Source organism: Ambystoma mexicanum, chromosome 3q (genome assembly GCF_040938575.1).
Source record: "Ambystoma mexicanum isolate Mex_15411 chromosome 3q, UKY_AmexF1_1, whole genome shotgun sequence".
In the NCBI taxonomy this organism is placed as follows: domain Eukaryota; kingdom Metazoa; phylum Chordata; class Amphibia; order Caudata; family Ambystomatidae; genus Ambystoma; species Ambystoma mexicanum.
The window spans coordinates 921,352,570-921,371,019 of NC_090926.1; the positions used below are offsets into that span (position 1 = coordinate 921,352,570).

An 18,450-nucleotide genomic window follows, 5' to 3' on the forward strand; every position below is an offset into this window, starting at 1 on the left:
TCTTACTCTCTTTATCACTAGTATGGTCTTTTCTACGTCCAAATAATCTTTTCCTGACTAAGGTTATACTTCAGGAAAGTACCACCGGTTGCACATACCATAAGATGCCACCCCACCTAGATCAGGGCTCCAGCCAACCAAACAAGCAAACTAAAAGGCATCAAGACAAACCTCACAATGGCCAACTACACACACACACACACTCCAATTCTACCTTTACCAAACCCCTTAAATCAAAGAAACAACACTCTTATACCCCTATTTCCCCTGTTGCATTACCCCCCAAAAGGGCACACACGTGAACCAGAGGCACTCCGATGTGGTGCTCTGTCAAGTCGCTCTGCACAGCTGGGCCATGGTATCACACCTTCGGGGAACAGATGGTCCTTCAACCAATATGACACCAACAAACCTCTCTTTTTCACTGTACATGGAAGATTGGTCCCCACAGTGAGGTACCACAGCCGAGTTGAGCGGACAGAAGACCCCCAACATTTTGGAAAGCCTGGGGTCCCATCATGGTCACTGAATTTGTAGGGGTGGGTGTCATGATCTCTGCTTCCAAAAGGTCAGGGTTTTCCCAACTCCCTTGGAAGCAGATCCATAACCCAGGTTCCGAGTGCCAACCAGTCCCAATTGGGACCTTTTGGACCCAGTCCTGGCGCCAGTGGCACCAGGCTCATAAATATGCCCAGTCCCAGCGCTGGAAGCGCCGGGCTCATAATGCTTGGGTGGACTTACCTGCAGCAGACCATGCTGCTTACTTGCCTGCCAGTTGAGCCTCTGATCCTCTTCTGTTTGGAACTACTTTTCCTGTTGGGTGGGGCAGGAGCCACTCCCTAGATTCAGAACACTGGAACTCTTCTGGAAAGCAGGAACTCTTTTCTTACCTAGGCGTGGCTGTGGAAGGAGACACCTAAGCACTACAGGAGGCTATTTAAAACACACCCGATGGATGAATCTTGCTTTGCGTTATTCTGCATCCTCTGCAGCAGAACGCTCATCGTGTCTTCTGCATCTGATCCTGGGCCTAAGGAAAAAGGCTTACCATCCTGAATCCAGTCTTCAGCAACACCTATAAAGACAAGAAAGAACAGGTTAGCATTACGGTCTTCAGTGACAGCTCTTCACTTACCTGGTCCATCGGCTGTCACCAACGCCTCGCGCTGCATTCCGGCATCTGAAAGACAAAGGCTTACCTACTCTTCGTGCGCTCCGGAGGTCTTCACACTGCATTCCGGCATCTGAAAGACAAAAGCTTACCAACTCTTTGCATGCTCCGGAGGCCTTCGGCGCTGCATCCCGCATCTGAAAGACAAAACAATCTAACACATCTAACCCAGTGGGTATTCCGGCACCCTGCAGCCGCTCCGAACTTGTACCTGCAAAATAAAAAGACAGTTAGAGCGCATCGTGAAGAAGGCAACAAGCGCTTACTTACGTGCTTCCAGGCGCTTCTATTCATCACTCGGGCTCCATCTTCAACTCACTTCAGCCCGTCATCCGCCATCGCCGGAACCCTGCAAAACAAGAAACATCATTACTAAAGACTTTAAAGACATTAGAATTACTCGAAACTTACCGTTCGTGCAGTAAACGACGGACAGCAGTCCTCTGAAGTCAAGAGGCCTGCTCCCCTTATCCAGTGAAGAAACTGGTTACAGCACCCTGCCCCGAGGCAGATGGAGAGCACAGCGTTCACTTACCTAAGGTGAGAGCGTTAACCTTTGGGGTTCTACAGGAGAAGAGAAAGGGAAGAAGAGAGAGACATTCAATAACCCAGTTCCTTAATCCCATATTTTCTATCTGCAGACATCTTACCCTTCGAGTCAGACATACAGTGCACAGAGGTCCAGCCCAAAGAGCCAGCCGTGTGTTACACATCACCTTTGAAGATACGGTATACGCCCAGTCAAGACCGGCGCCTCTACGGGAATCAGGTGAGCGTTACAGAGGGCCCCTAATTATTACCTTAACCCAAAGCAGGCCGCCCCTTAAGGAACTAGTGCACGTTTGTAAATAAAGCAAGTTTATCGTACAATCATCCGGGGAGGAGCTAGATGACGCCGTTCAGTCAAACTAAGCCAAGCCTCATTAAAACACATAAACTGGCACATTATATTAATTTTTTCTACAGTTAAAATACTCCCATATATTTTATTACAATCCACCCCACACATGATTGGACAAAACATCTACAAAGAAAACGCATCTTTCTCCAATTTTTCCACTATAATTGGCCACTTGTTATCTTAACTACCATCTACAGATCATATTCATAATACACCCAATCTTGGGATTCGCTCGAAGTAGGTCATGACATCATTAAACAGTTAAACATTTGTGTGCAAACATAATTCATTACTGGTACCAACTGGCCTGAGCCCTTTAACTTTAAACCTAATTTTACATGGTACACATAGATACTTTAAGTGATAGGAAGGAAGCTGAGTAAATAGGTTCTCTTTAAACGGACAATGGCTATCTCATCCGTCCCAGCTTACTGGCTCCATTGAAACATTCTAAGCTAAATGATTGCCATTTCAACAAGCTCAGGGACCCTGGTCAGACTGCCTCTCATCGCCTCTCTTCGCCGCTCTGCGACAGGGTTTTTTTAATGAATTAATTAGAGCATGGGCAATTCTCATTCGCACTGCGCCCAAGAGTGCAATATAGGCAACTGTTGCAAATAATTGAAGAGAGATGTGGTTATAAGTCCGATTGATTTATTTGCAAAGTAGCCTGACACGTGTTTCGAGTCGAAACAGACTCTTCATCCAAGGCTGTAAATGGAAGATGGGACCTAAGATAAATTGAATGAAGGACAGTGCCAGAAAACTCTCTCACGGCTTCCTTTCACATCACTTTGGCTTTTCCTGCTGTGCTGAAATTACTGCAATGCGAAGCCATGAGAGAGTTTTCTGGCACTGTCCTTCATTCAATTTATCTTAGGTCCCATCTCCCATTTACAGCCTCGGAAGAAGAGTCAGTTTAGGCTCGAAACACGTGCCAGGCTACTTTGCAAATAAATCCATCGGACTTATAACCACATCTCTCTTCAATTACTTGCAACACATGCCTATATTACACTCTTGGCTGCAATGCGACAGAGAATTACCCGTGCTCTAATTGTTTCCACAACAGTGGGTTGTACTTGGCAGTACTCCCACAATTCTCAGGCACCTGCAGCCTATGTGCACTCTTTATATTTATTCATACAAGCGATGTGGTTTTGTGACTTTTTCTGCCAAACCTGTGTTGTTTTTTATGAATTAGGCCTCTCCTTAGGAAAGTAAGAGCGAAGACAGACTAAAAAGCTCAGGTACTCTGCTCAGACTGCCTCTTGTTGACTCCCCATGCCGCTCCGTGACAGGTAGGGGTTTTTGTGAATTAGGCACCTCCTTAGGAAAACAAGAGCAAAGACAGACCAAAAAAGCTCAGGGACCACGGTCAGACTGTCTCTCGTCACCTTTCTGCGCCGCCCCGTTACAGGTAGGGAATTTTGTAAATTAGGCCCCTTCTTTGGAAAAAACGAGCGAAGACAGACCAAAAAGCTCAGGTACACCGCTCAGACTGCCACTCGTTGACTCCATATGCCGCTCCGTGGCAGGTAGGGGTTTTTGGGAATTAGGCACCTCCTTGTGAAAACAAGAGCAAAGACAGACCAAAAAGCTCAGGGACTCTGCTCTGACTGCCTCTCGTCACGTCTACATGGCAGGTAGGGTTTTTTGTGAATTAGGCACCTCCTTGGGAAAACAAGAGCGAAGACAGAACAAAAAGCTCAGGGACCGCGTTAAGACTGCCTCTCGTCACCTCTCTGCAACGCTCTGCAAAAGCTAGGGGGTTTTGTGAATTAGGCCCCCTCCTTGTGATAATAAGAGCAAAGCCAGACTAAAAAACTCAGGTACTCCGCTCAGACTACCTCTTGTTGACTCCCCATGCTGCTCTGTGGCAGGTAGGATTTTTTGTGAATTAGGTCCCTCCTTGGGAAAACAAGAGCAAAGACAGACCAAAAAGCTCAGGGACTCAGCTCAGACTGCCTCTCGTCGTCTCCCCGTGGCAGGTAGGGTTTTTTGTGAATTAGGCACCTCCTTGGGAAAACAAGAGTGAAGACAGACGAAAAAGCTCAGGGACCCCGGTCAGACTGCCTCTTGTCGCCTCTCTGCACCGCTCCGCAACAGGTAGGGTTCTTTGCTGCTGGAACAGCATTACCTCTGCCTCTTATAGCCTCAGCACTTCTATCATTTTTTCCTGCTCCTGTGTTTCTACCACCCTTCGCAGCCTATCCTCTATCCTATCAGGAAAAGGCCTAAGCTTCTCCCTTATTCTAAATCCTCCATCCGCTCTTCTATCTGCCGGCTTCACTCCCTCCCGTTCTTCCACCCTTAATCTATCTGCTAACCTAGCGTCGGGGAGTTATTCCCTTTCCACTCTCTATTCTCAGTCTCTCTGTAGTCCTAACCATTGAAGGAGTTACTGTAGACAAGGTCCTTGACAGAACCCCCCCCTGAATACAGGTAACATGTCAGGTTAATCAATGGTTTCAGTATCAGAATTATAGTGCTTTATAAGACAAAAAGGTACATATAGGGCGACATATAATTTTTAGGGTCAGAATGCCCCAAGCAGTGGAGGGTGTCTCGGGTATTGCACGTACATTACGAATATCAAACATTTAGTCTGGGAACTGGACAGAAAATAAGTTATGCTCAAAAGTAGGTTGGTCTGCCATTTGGTAGAATGGCTGAGTATCTAGACTGGGTTAGATTCTAAGATGGATGCTGAAACAAAAATGGCTTGAGGTCAAGATGTCAGGAGGGCTGACTCATTTTTGACCTGGAATATTCTATGGCAGAAGTTCATTGTCAGTTCACTGTAAAAAAGAATGTCTGGTGTGTATATTTAGAATTTCTTGGCAGAAAAAGCATGGTATAGCAGGTCTCGGCAATCAGATAAGAGGCTGCTTCTTTACAGACATCTAGGATTTATAATGAGGGCCAGCAGGATCTCACACAAGTTTAAGTAGCCTATGTGTCAGTCAAATAATGCTTGCCAAGATAAATCATGTGGGCTTGGTGATTGACAGACAAGCCAGCCAACTGAAGAATGGGAAGGCGTATATGATAGTTAAGACAGCCAATGGGAGAATGTATCCTTAATTTGCATGAATTATTGCATCAGACTGAAAAGGCCTATATAAACCCAGTGATTGTAGGAACTCTGTGTGTGCTTCCGGTGATATTAAAGATTGCTGTGAAACTGCATCTGGGAGTCCGTCTCTTTCTGTGTCCTGTCTCCAAGTGCCAGGGTCCACAGATGTCAAGGTTCATGGCGGGAATGCAGAAAGTCCTCCTATTCACTACCCTTCCACTTTCATTACAATCCCACTTCATAGGCACTGCAGCTGGAGGCATCACCTGTGTCCGTCTTGCAACCACTGGAGTGGCCGCTGGGGAAAATGGAGGTTCAAACCCATGGTCTGTATACTCCTCTGCAGGCATAAAGGATACTACCCATATGGGGGAGGTGCTGAAGGAATTCCTGGAGCCTCCTTTTATGATCCTTCATTTGAGACTTTAACAGTATGGACCTTCCTGCCTTTTTCATACATCCTCCAGAGCTCTAAGATGTTCCACTGCTTCTCTAATTTTGAAACCTTGTGCCTTGTAGTTAAAAATGTATGTAGGTTCTCCATTATCGCCTTATCTTAGGCCCCGTCGATAGGCTATGGACTGAGAATTTTCATCTTAGTTTCCCATAGCCAATCCCGATGATATTTTAGAATTTTCACCTTATAGGCAGGAAGTACTTGGTAAAAATGATTCAGTAGAGTCTCCATACTCCAACTTGATTTACCATACACATTTCACATAAAATTACACCAAATCCGAACCTGCGGCACAAACGTTTCCCCAAATAACCTTTTCTTCCCCCTTCCCAGTTTCTTAGTCGTTACCCACAATCACTCACCATACTCAATTTCACTGTATCCTTTCGCTCAGCTACTTGCTTTAATTCTACCTCTAACTCTTACAGAAAAGACAGCATCTTATCAAAAAACACTTGCCGGCCAATTTTTCCGTATCTCCTTCACTCGAGCATAGAAGGAGCACAATGCTTTTCACTACAACACTGCTGCTCTTGCTCTCTTTATCACTAGTACGGTCTTTTCTACGACAAAATAATCTTTTCCTGACTAAGGTTATACTTCAGGAAAGCACCACCGGTTGCACATACCATAAAATGCCACCCCACCTAGATCAGGGCTCCAGCCAACCAGACAAGCAAACTAAAAAGTATCAAGACAAACCTTACAATGGCCAACTACACACATACACTCCAATTCTACCTTTACCAAACCCCTTAAATCAAAGAAACAACCGTCTTATACCCCTATTTCCCCTCTTGCTTTACCCCCCAAAAGGGCACTCACGTGAACCAGAGGCACTCTGATGTGGTGCTCGGTCAAGACGCTCTGCACAGCTGGGCCATGGTATCACACCTTCGGGGAACAGATGGGCCTCCAACCAAAATGACACCAACAAACCTCTCTTTTTCACTGTGCATGGAAGATTGGTCCCCGCAGTGAGGTACCACAGCCGAGTTGAGCGGACAGAAGACCCCCAACATTTTGGAAAGCCTGGGTTCCCATCGTGGTCACTGAATTTGTAGGGCTGGGCCCCTAATTACCTTAACCCAAAGCGGGCCACCCCTTAAGGAACTAGTGCACGTTTGTAAATAAAGCAAGTTTATTGTACAATCATCCGGGGAGGAGCTAGATGATGCCATTGAGTCAAACTAAGCCAAGCCTCATTAAACCACATAAACTGGCACATTATATTAATTTTTGCTACAGTTAAAATACTCCCATATATTTTATTACAATCCACCCCACACATGATTGGACAAAACATCTACAAAGAAATCTCATCTTTCTCCAATTTTTCCACTATAATTGGCCACATGTTATCTTAACTACCATCTACAGATCATATTCATAACACACCCAATCTTGGGATTCATTCGAAGTAGGTCATGACTTCATGAAACAGATAAACATTTGTGTGCAAACATAATTCATTACTGGTACCAACTGGCCTGAGCCCTTTAACTTTAAACATACATTTTACATGGTACACGTAGATACTTCAAGTGATACGAAGGAGCTGAGTAAATAGGTTCTCTTTAAACGGACGATAGCTATCTCATCCGCCCCGGCTTACTGGCTCCATTGAAACATTCTAAACTAAATTATTACCATTTCAACAAGCACAACATATCTGAAAACACAATTGAAAACCATGGGTATAAATTACTGTGGCCTCGAGCGCTACTTCACCTCATGTTTTATTGCTGGTCAAAACAAATAGTTGAATGCTTCTGCATGCTCCCATGTAATTAAAATTACATCTGCTTTCTGCGATACTACCAGGCCATAAAAACCATGACCAGTTTCTTTAGCTGAGCTACCTATAGGCTAAGGTCGTAGTTACTTATTTACCCATCATCTGACCTCTGAAACTCTACAGAACCAGTTTCTCAAAGTCAAACCCTGACTCCTGTGTTTTATCCAATTGTATAAAAAAGGCCCCCTAATATATGTTTTTATACATTTCCATTGTATGTATATCAGTGTGCATGCATATTTAACTATCATATTTTCTTCACAGTAGGTTCTCTATGACCATTGCTCTTCCTTGCATGCGCATTATGAAATCTCCTTGTTGATCGTGTTTTAGATTTCATTTGGTGGTTTTGGCATTTGTCTTTGTACGCGCATGCAAAGCAGTTATGTATCAATTTAACCAAAAAGTAACACTAAGTAACATATCGCATTCACATTTAACTACAATTGATATATATGAAATTGCAATATTGCGCCCAGTTCACCTCACCCCCAGTCACAAATATGGTGGCGCAATATGAACCCCTCTTTATCGTTGGTATCTTTCCTAACCACCCCAACATTATCCATTGTAAACGCTGCATGTCATACTTACATGGCAGGCAGTGTTTACTTTATTTGCATGGCGGTGTGCAAAGGCGTAGGAGAAAAGGCTGTATATACACTTGTATGCTGCCTTTTGCCCTGCATATTTGCACTCCACTGTGCAAATGACCAAACTGTGGCAGTAAAGGGAATTTACATTGAAGTCGTCACGTAACAGCTCCCCACTGGCAAATTACAGGGATTTACAAAATAAACCCCTAAATGCTTTTATAACTTTTCTAACAATGACGTTGAAAGGATTTACAGATTAAATTAAACACATTTTGTTCCTCTGCTCACCTGCAGAAAAACGTTTTGAGGTCCCGGCTGTTCTGAAAATGGCTTCTCGAAAATTCCAGAATGAGGGCGGAGCAGACGGAGCAGGTGCAATCCTCCATGGTCATCGCCCCAGATCATTAAGGACCCTCTTCCTGGAGACTACATAGTTACAATCGAATGAATTACAGGAAACAGAGAAAACACCACTAAAGTCAATTCATGGTTTTACCCTGGAGTTGACCACACAAGGCAAAATAAACAACTCAACATTACCTAAGCCGTGCCACTATGGCACACTGCCCCTGGCTTGGCCACTTGCATTCTCTCCACTCTCTTCTGTGCTGACACACACCATGGGTCATTTTGTAAAAAGTGTAAATGACATGCTGGGGCGGCCAACGTTAGCTTGTACGTGCATTTGGGTGCACTGCATGCATTTTTCATCATTTACAATGTGTAGTGTAATTGTGAAGAGTAAAGCAAGACAAAATCACATCTGTTCTTCACTTTTACAATCCGCCATGTAAAATGTAATACTATGGAGCTAATTTTAGATCCAGGGTGTAATTTGGTGGTGGGGAGTACACGTAGGCAGCTCTCTGCCACCAGATTTTGGTAATTTACACAGCGAGTACAAATGTATAGGGCAAAAAACAGCAGACATGCATGTATGCCGACTTTGGTCCAGTACATTTGGACTGTGCCATGCAAATGAGTAAACGCTACCTCCCATGCTCATATGGTAGACAGTGTTTACAATTTAAAATCTGTCTCCCATGCGTGCATTGTAGGCAGCATTTAACTGCAATTGTAAACACTGCCTACCATGGCAGGTAGTGTTTACAATGCATCGTTATGCGGGCTCCATAGGGATACCCAGCATTTGCGCCGGCATGAAAATGCACACCGAAGCAAATGCTGGGGCATTGTTCTGGTTCTCATTTTCCATCTCCTATTCAGCCTATTTAAAACATGCTCTTCATGAAAACAAGGAGTAACTTAGCAAGGAAGTAGTAGCCTTTATACCCAAAAGCCCAGTGGTGCCACAGTGGTGTTTTAGTTCTACTACATACAACTGAACATATCACAGAACAAAATAAAATGAGCAAAAATGATAACTTACCTTTGGATTGTACCAGTAAAATAATGTTGTTGGAACATTGTTCAAAGCTGTATGGAAACAGGCCAAAAAAAGATTGTTAATTTCTGAAAATCCTTATAAACACAGTTGTATTAATGTCGACAAGGGGCATAACTTGCAATGCAGTGTCATTCATCTGCCCAGCTCCTGTTTAATTAGTGTTCTGGGGTGACAACTTTAATTAAAAGCCTTCATCACAGATATTTATGAAAATACAATTATAAACAATTAGTGCCCGCGAGAGACAAACAGATTGTTAAAAAACAATCTGATTGGCCCTTGCAGCGGCTCCGGTCTTTAAGCAGTAATAGAGCAAACATTTTCCGGTAGTGTCTAACATAGATAAAAGGCGCAAGTTAGCTGGAATGTTACTACCGGCTTTTTTTTATAAAACGGTATTAACAGTGAGCGGCGCTAAAATCCTGGGGTAATACATAAGGCACATACCTTGTTGAACAAGATCATTAGTACGGCACCCATTGTTCAGGTTTATCTTTTAAAGCGATGTTAGCCAGGCCATTGGGGCCTGGTACTTGTTCACTTTCATTTTTGACAGCCACGTCATCATTATCATATTTTAACTGAAACAGGATTATAGAATAATCTGGTAAAGCCATAGTAGAAACCCCCTACCTTTAAAGGATTCGTTTCTATGGGGAACCCATTTGTTTGTAGGTATATGGTTTAGGCTACTCTTCTTTGAATCACCCTTATACACCCCTAATGCCTCCCATACCAATTTGATTTTACCTCCAGCCAAAGTCCTTACAATACTTTGCCATTGGCCGTTTTTAATTGACTGGTTATGCTGCCTAAGCCAATTAGTATATTTATTTTTGGCATTTCTAATTAGCCTTTGGCGTTCCTCCAGCTTCTCCGCCCTACACAATATGCATCTAATATAGCTCACGCTATATATTTCTAATAGGTTTACCAAACTGTTTGCTAGATTCCAAATTCTTTGTATGGAATGCTAAGGGAGTATTTATCATCACTAATTTCGATGTAAATTCTGAGATCCATGTCTCAATTTCATCAGGGGCCGTGTCTGCAATTGATCTTATATTCAGGTCTCAGTTTCTTTCTGTATGCTTGCTGATCTTGGACAGATTACGTTCAGACAAACATATACGGTTTTTCCCATTGTTTACACTTAACCCTGCTTTGAAGGTCGTATTGGTGTTTTATGTGGGCAAATACAGTTGTAATAATACCAGGGAAGTGTCACTGTTCTTATTAGTTGTTGTATTAAAACTTCTTACATACTGGATTAATTCCGGGGAGCAATACGCATAGTCAATCATGCCCTTTTTTCGGCCGCTATGCCAAGTATAGCCCCCGGGAATATCTCCCACAGTGCGACCATTAAGCATGACCAAATCGCACTCATGCATAAAAGTTGGCCACCTTAACCCAGCTTGATTAGTTTTGATATGAAACAGAGCAGAGTGGGATTTAACACACTCATTCGCCTCCAGTTTGGTCAGGTCCTTACAGTATGCATTCAAACCCCCAACTAAAATAATAGCATCTATTTCACCCCTCCACCATGTCAAAATAACGTCAATAATGCAGGCAAAAATATCATCCATGCATTCTCTGCCCGGTGGATCGTAAATATTCAGCAATGGGATTCCTCGAGTATCATTATCTGTGCCTAATCCTATTGGCATGTTTACCTCTTGAGAAGAGAAATCCTGTCTGACACCAGTAACTAATCCCTGCCATAAGGTCATCCTAGTGTTCCCTTCTCAGCCTTACTTTGAAAAAGCGCAACACCTTCAATAATCAAGTCCACAGTAACCCAGCTTTCTTGTAAGATGAAGATTTCTACTGACTGTAAAGTGTTAATGAGCCTGTCTGATCAAGTAAATGTTTACACCCGTGGGTATTCAAAAATAACAAGTCACTTAACTCCTTATTCAAGATGGCTGTGGGCAAACACTTTACCAACCACTTCATCCTTGTAGAACTTCCATTTGTTCACCTTGCATCACCTCCTTTGAAGATTTTAAGGTGCGTGTCTTTTTTACGGGGCCCTCTTTCTTCAAGATAGGTATTACCACCTGTTTAAGTGGTACATCCTTCACTAAGAAGCCCCATTTTAAAAATTGGGTCTCATGTGTTCTTATAAGTTATGCAACTTCTTGTGAAGCACAATGGATTTGGGTTAGGTTAGTCTTTATTCCTTCAAAAATGTTGACAAAGTCAATATCCACAGTGCTTAACACTAGCAGTAATATGCTAAGAAATACAGACCAATTAATAGGTTGATCCTTACGAGTTGAGTATATGTTAGAAATGGTTAGAATTGCAGGCTCAGTTCCCTTCACACATTGATCAATTATCTTACGAGGTATTTGATCAGGGGCACTCTTCCCAGCCAGCTTTACCTGGGGCATCCTCCTAGCAGCCGGAGTCCAACATCTTTCGATCGATCGCAGCTTTTTTCTGATTCGGAAAAGCCAGGTTCTCCTTCCTCATGGGCCTTTCTTTTAGTCTGATTGGAAAGCCAGTGTTCCTCTAGGAGTCAACTGGGCAATGTAGCAGATTTCTTATCAGCTTCTCTCCTACGTTTTTGTTTCATTTTTTCTGGCTTTGTGTCCTATTGCAGCTATATTATTTATTTCATTGTGGCTACTTTTTGATGTTGATTTTACCCTCTTATTAACATTCTCATATTTTCTCTGTTTACAAGTCATGAGTGCATCCGATCAACAGAGTCTTCAGTGTTAGCCGGCACATTGATTTACAATTTCTGGAATGCCAGTTTCGTGCAGTTCTTGCCTTTCAACATTACTGATCTCTCTCTCTCTCTCTCTCTCTCTCTACTCTCTCTCTCTCTCTCTCTCTCTCTTTCTCTCTCTCTCTCTATACAAAGCCCTTATCTTGCACTATCAATGATTCCATGTTTTGCAGCATTGCTCCTTGATGGCTCATTTCATCATTCAATCTGCCTCCAAGTTTCAATAGGATTTTTAGTGCAAATTGCATTGTAGAAATGGCCGACAATAAATCCATCAATTGGTCTTCATTGGCAGAATCAGGATCTGGATACAGCAACGATGTAGTACTCAGCCTAATATTAGGCAATGAAGCATTTATTTTCGATTGGGTCCTATTAGATTCAGGGTTAGTCGTGGATGTAACCAAGTCAATCAGCGGCAGCGGAATCATCTGTGCAACTATCTCGGACTGCAATGAGTAACATAGATTGAGTAGGAAGTTGTTATCAATCTCAGGCAGTTGTCCAGAATCCTGTGCACTTGTAATTCCCTCACTGCACATCTTCTCTTGCTGAAAAGTCTTAGGCAGTTTTTTATTAGCTGCAAAATATAAGGGAATTTTTCCCTTACCATTCACCTGTGTCAGCGTCTCTATGGACTTTTGACTATTCACAGCACTCGCTGATGCACCTCAATCACTTCCATACGAGTCGTGGGATTATTAACTTTTTTGCTGGTACATTCGTTTTATATAGTTTTCTTAGCTTTTGCTTTGTTTACCATCGTGGTCATTCCTCTCGTAAGTTTGAGTGTTTTCACAATTTACAGTTACCAGCAGCCCAAACTCTTAATTTGGGTCGGGCATGAAGAATTCACAAAGTAATGGTACAATTATATAATTCAACGTACCTTCCAGCAATCTCAGCCAAGTCCCATGCTGCTGACTCGCAGAAATGCCAAACCGCCTCTTCACTTACAGCGCACTTGCTAGCATGCGTGCACGCATGGGCGTGCAAGGACCAGTTAAGTACTTTTTGATGGAAATGGGAGGGTCCCAACAAGCCGGAGGTAAAGTCCTTGGCAACAATTTAACAAGGCGTTTGTCACCAAACCGACTCTTCACTCATTTCTCACTTGCTAGTGGTTGTGCATGCTTGAGCGCACATCAACCACTTAAGTACGTTTTGCTGGAAATGGGAGGGTCCCAACAAACCGCAGGTTAAGTGCTTGGGAGCAATTTAACAGGAGTTTGCCGCCAAACCACCTCTTCATTTATAGCTCACTTTCTTAGTGAGCATGCGCGCATGAGCATGCAGGGACCAGTTAAGTACTTTTTGGTGGAAATGGGAGGGTCCCGACAAGCCGCAGGTAAAGTCCATAGGACCAATTTAACAAGGAGTTCAACAGCAAACTGACACTTCACTTACAGTGCACTTGCTAGTGAGTGTGTGTGCATGAGCGCACAGGGACCAGTTAAGTACTTTTTTGCTGGAAATGGGAGGGTCCCAACAAGCTGCAGGTACAGTCATTGGAAACAATTTAACAAGGAGTTCACCGCCAAACCACCTGTTCACTTACAGCTCACTTGCTAGTGAGCGCACGAGCATGAGCACACAGGGACCAGTTAAGAGCTTTTTTCTGGAAAGGGGAGATTCCCAACAAGCCGCAGGTAAAGTCCTTGGGAACAATTTAATAAGGGTTTACCAACAATCTGCCTCTTCCGTTACTGCTCACTTGCTATTGAGTGAGCGTGCATGAGTGGGCAGCGACCACTTAAGTACATTTTGCTGGAAATGGGAGGGGCCCAACAAGCTGCAGGTAATGTCCTTGGGAACAATTTAACAAGGAGTTCACCGCAAAACCACCTCTTCACTTACAGCTCACTTGCTAGTGAGCGCACAAGCATGAGCACACAGGGACCAGGGAGGTTCCCAATAAGCCGTAGGTAAAGTCCTTGGGAACAATTTAATAAGGGGTTTGCCACCAATCCCCACTTCAGTTACTGCTCACTTGCTATTGAGTGAGCGTGCATGAGCGGGCAGCGACCACTTAAGTACATTTTGCTGGAAATGGGAGGGTCCCAACAAGCCGCAGGTAAAGTCCTTGGGAACAATTTAACGAGCTCACCAGAAAACGGACAATTCACTTACAGCACACTTGCTAATGAGTGTGTGTGCATGAGCGCGCAGGGACCAGTTAAGTACTTTTTTGCTGGAAATGGGACGGTTCCAAGAAGCTGCAGGTACAGTCAATGGAAACAATTTAACAAGGAGTTCACCGCCAAACCACCTCTTCACTTACAGCTCACTTGCTAGCGAGCGCACGAGCATGAGCACCTAGGGACCGGTTATTTTTTTCGGGAAAGGGGAGGTTCCCAACAAGCCGTAGGTAAAGTCCTTGGGAACAATTTAATAAGGGGTTTGCCACCAATGCGCCTCTTTAGTTACTGCTCACTTGCTATTGAGTGAGCGTGCATGAGCGGGCAGCGACCACTTCAAAACCTTTTACTGAAAATGGGAGGGTCCCAACAAGCTACAGGTAAAGTCCTTGGGAACAATGTAACAAGGAGTTTGCCACCAAAACGCCTCTTCACCTATAGCTCACTTGCTAGTGAAAAGGCTTACAAATCTTTTTTAGGCAAGAGAGCGCATTGAGTGGCTGTTACTAAGAGGGTTGTCTTTTTGTCACCAGTCCATATGCTTGTTACTTATGTAGAAAAGTGTTAGAACTCGCTGGCATCAGGAATAATTTTATTTAGTTCTATATCTCGTTGCCATGTAGAATGGAACCCATGTGCCCACCATGCATGACATACATTAATGTGCCATTGCTTGTCAGAATGAGGGTAACGGAATCACAGAATTATTTGGGGATGGCGAAAGCAGGAGATTACATTCAGTGGATGCAACTAAGTATCCAGTCTTAGCGTGGCCAGCCACATACAGTCACATCCGGGGCATTTCTTATTCTGACATCAATTTGTGTGACGTCTGCATAGGAATGTAACTATCCATTAGGGGTTGAGGATGAATCTTAAACAGAATAGGGGATTAAGACGACCACTGTGGCAATCAGAGCTACATTTACAAAGTCTGTTACAAATGGTGTAAGGTCAGAGGCATGCTTTACAGCCAAATATGCTGGGATAGGGTCGTAGTCATTATTAGTGGGTTTAAGCTTTTGAATCATGACTTCGATATCTTTTGGATCAACAGGTGAAAAGGAAAACCAGGACACTGGAGGTGTCGGGTTATAAGAGATTTGAAGGGCTGAGTAGAGGCCAAAACTGTAGTAGTTTGAGTCGATGTTCGTTCGAATAGAAGTGACCTTTTCATTAAAAAAGTTAACCTCATTCGCCAAGATACAAGAGAGAACCATTTTGGATTATAAGGTACCGAGGCAAGATTTTTTATTATAGTAAAAAGTTATTTAGATTGATTTTTTGAGCGTTCAATTTTAACTTGAAAAAAATGATTTTGCCTGTATTATTCCCTGTTTGCATGCCCCAATGCCTTTTTAGCACTCTGACAAGAGACTGCATCTTTGATTTTCAGCAAAACCATGGACTGTTTTTATTTATATTCTTATTTTTAACTTTCAAGGGAGCTTTTGTGTCTCAACAATACCTCACATTCACAATCAACAGAGAAAGATGATAGTTCTGCGGTTAATAGTGATACTGTGATGTCATCCAAGGTCTTCTTGCTACTGGATAGAACCATATTGAAAGGAGCCCCTCTTACAGGACCACCATAACTAATGGCAATAGAGAAAACCACAATCAAGTAATCTGACCAGGAGACTGCCATGTTATCCAAAAGAGAGATATTTAAACCTCAAGAAAGAACTAGGTCCAAACGGTGTCCTAGGTTATGAGAAGCTGAGGTCATTAGTAATGATAAATCATGCACTGCAAGTAATTAATTCAGCCTTAACCAATGTGCATTAGCAGGGACATCACACAAGACGTTGAAATCCCCCCAAGTCAGCAATCTGGAGTACTATAAAGCTTCAGACCCAATGTATAGTTCTAGCTTTTCCAAAAAAAGGCCCATCAGGCCAGGAAGGCGATAACATAGTACGACTCATATAGATTTATTAGCTGAAGTACGTAGGTTGCATGCAAAGACCTGCACTTCATCTGCCAATTTAAGGGCCTGAAAATCTGAAATTCTGAATGACAGTTTACAAATAATAGCAATCCTCCCTCCTCCCTTATGTCCTCGATTTTCAAATTGAATTGAAAAACCAATGGGAAGTAAATGAAATTCGGAAACAGAATTAAGTTTAATCCACGTTTCCGTAATAAAAGGACAATCGAAGTTAAGTGTAATGATCCAATCTTTCAATGCCACCGCATTTTTTTCTGCTGATTTGGCGTTAATAAGTTCTTCCTGCAAATTTAGGTACTGGCTATCACCAATGGCCCTCCCCTTGCCATCAGGCAGAATCCTGGCCTTTTCTAGACCCAATTTCCTAATTGTATTCAGAGCACGGAGGCAAAAAGGAGCCTGGGCAGCTCCTTAACCCTAACAGTGTATCATGAGTATACATACTTAACTTCAAACAATACTAATCGCTGTTCAAATTATAATCTACACCTGCTATACTGTCAGTTAGTGCCAAGGCAGTTCGGTGTACCCCCTGCGCACCGTATGCTTCCAGATCTTAGCAATGCGCCGGCCGATGATCAGGCCGAACAGACCAAACAGGCTTTGTGTCAGCGCTTCGCATTGACGTGGGCCAATTATGGACTGTATCGCCTTAGAGACGCGTCCGCACCAGTGCACGAGCCCCGGTCCTGATTGGAAATGTAGTGCAGTGCAACGTGTCCCCGCACTGGGCTAGGAACTCAGACGCACCCCCTAAATACACTTAAAAACTATTTTCCCCTACCAAATTAGACAAGCCACGAATTATGGTACCAAGTTTACATTAATTCCAATTTTACATAAAATATTTTCCTTAAAGCTTTAACAAAATGTTAAAATGGCTAAAAAGTGATTAAAGAATTTTAGACAGTTTTATAACAATAGGATCATGGTGCAGGTAGCACAGGCAACTTCAAAAGCAGTTGCGACCACACAGATCAGTCTGCATTTCGCCATGCTGACGCGGCTCAATTATTTCCTGTGCCATCCTAGAGAGGCGTCAGCACCAGTGCGCAAGCGCCGGTCCTGATGGGAAATGTAGTGTAGTGCAACGTGTCCGCGCACTGGGCTGGGAACTCAGAAGCACCACCTATATACACTTAAAAACTATTTCCCCCACCAAATCAGGCAAGCCACGAATTATGGCACCAATTTTACCTTAATTCCAATTTTACCTAAGATATTTTCCTAAAAGCTTTCACAAAATGTCAAAATGGCTTAAAAGCGATGAAACCATTTTAGACAGTTCTATAACAATAGGATCATGGTGCAGGTACCGCCAGTGAAACTGTTTTATCTTTTACAGAGGATTCCCAACCTGACGACAAGGAATATTCATGAGCATGCCAGACCCAATGCTGGGGAATATGTGGTTCACAAGCATTGTAATAAAGATAAGACATGTGAAGAAATTATGTACTTTCTTATGTGATGCTGTAATAGTTACAATGGCTATATCCAACAGTTTGTAATAAACCGATAAAATTATATTTTAAAAAATCACAATGTATCCTCTTAGTTCTCTTTCCGTGGAGCCTAAGGCCTAAAGAATTAGAGAGCACCTGGGGTTTCAGGAAAGAATCACTGTGCTTAACCATTATGAAGTAGTCATATGCACAGAGGATGCCATCTTTCTATTAAACGGGCCACACACCTCACCTCCTAAGATCACGGATGAGCTAAATAACTTTGAAATGGTTTCAGGATATAAAGGGAACTGCAACAAATGTATATAATTCTGCATCAAATACCTGGGGGTATATCTGATGTGGATGACATCTATCATATACAAACATAATGGGCTAGAGATGCTTTCTAAACTATGCCATAATCTTATCAAATGGAAAGCCCCTAACTGGGGCGGATGGCGGTCATTAAAATAAACACAGTACCTTTAGCTATGTATTAGTGAATTTGGAATTTTGATGACACGTCAGGAATTTAATGGTCATTCTGAACAACAAGAGTGATCAGTAACCACTACTAGTGGAGTTGAAAATGTGCATGGTTACCTTTACCTTTCACACTGCAGAGGGTATATTGTTAAAAACTATGTCACAAATGACAACAGGAAGATGAGATGATAGGGTAAGGAATGAGAGAATCTTACATGATAATATTTTTATACAACATTATGGGGCTGTTACTACTTGCCTAGAGTGC

General features: G+C 42.9%; 1 protein-coding gene across 1 annotated transcript in view; it reads right to left on the reverse strand.

Annotated features, from left to right (window-relative positions):
* The window catches only part of LOC138448026 (cilia- and flagella-associated protein 337-like), a 621,048-nt gene that overhangs the window by 516,230 nt on the left and 86,368 nt on the right, over nt 1-18,450 (reverse strand). The window contains exons 6-7 of the mRNA XM_069604562.1: nt 9,393-9,439; nt 8,291-8,428 (exon numbers count right to left, since the gene is read on the reverse strand). Of these exons, the coding sequence (XP_069460663.1) occupies nt 8,291-8,428; nt 9,393-9,439 (185 nt within the window). The remainder of the gene's footprint in view (nt 1-8,290; nt 8,429-9,392; nt 9,440-18,450) is intronic.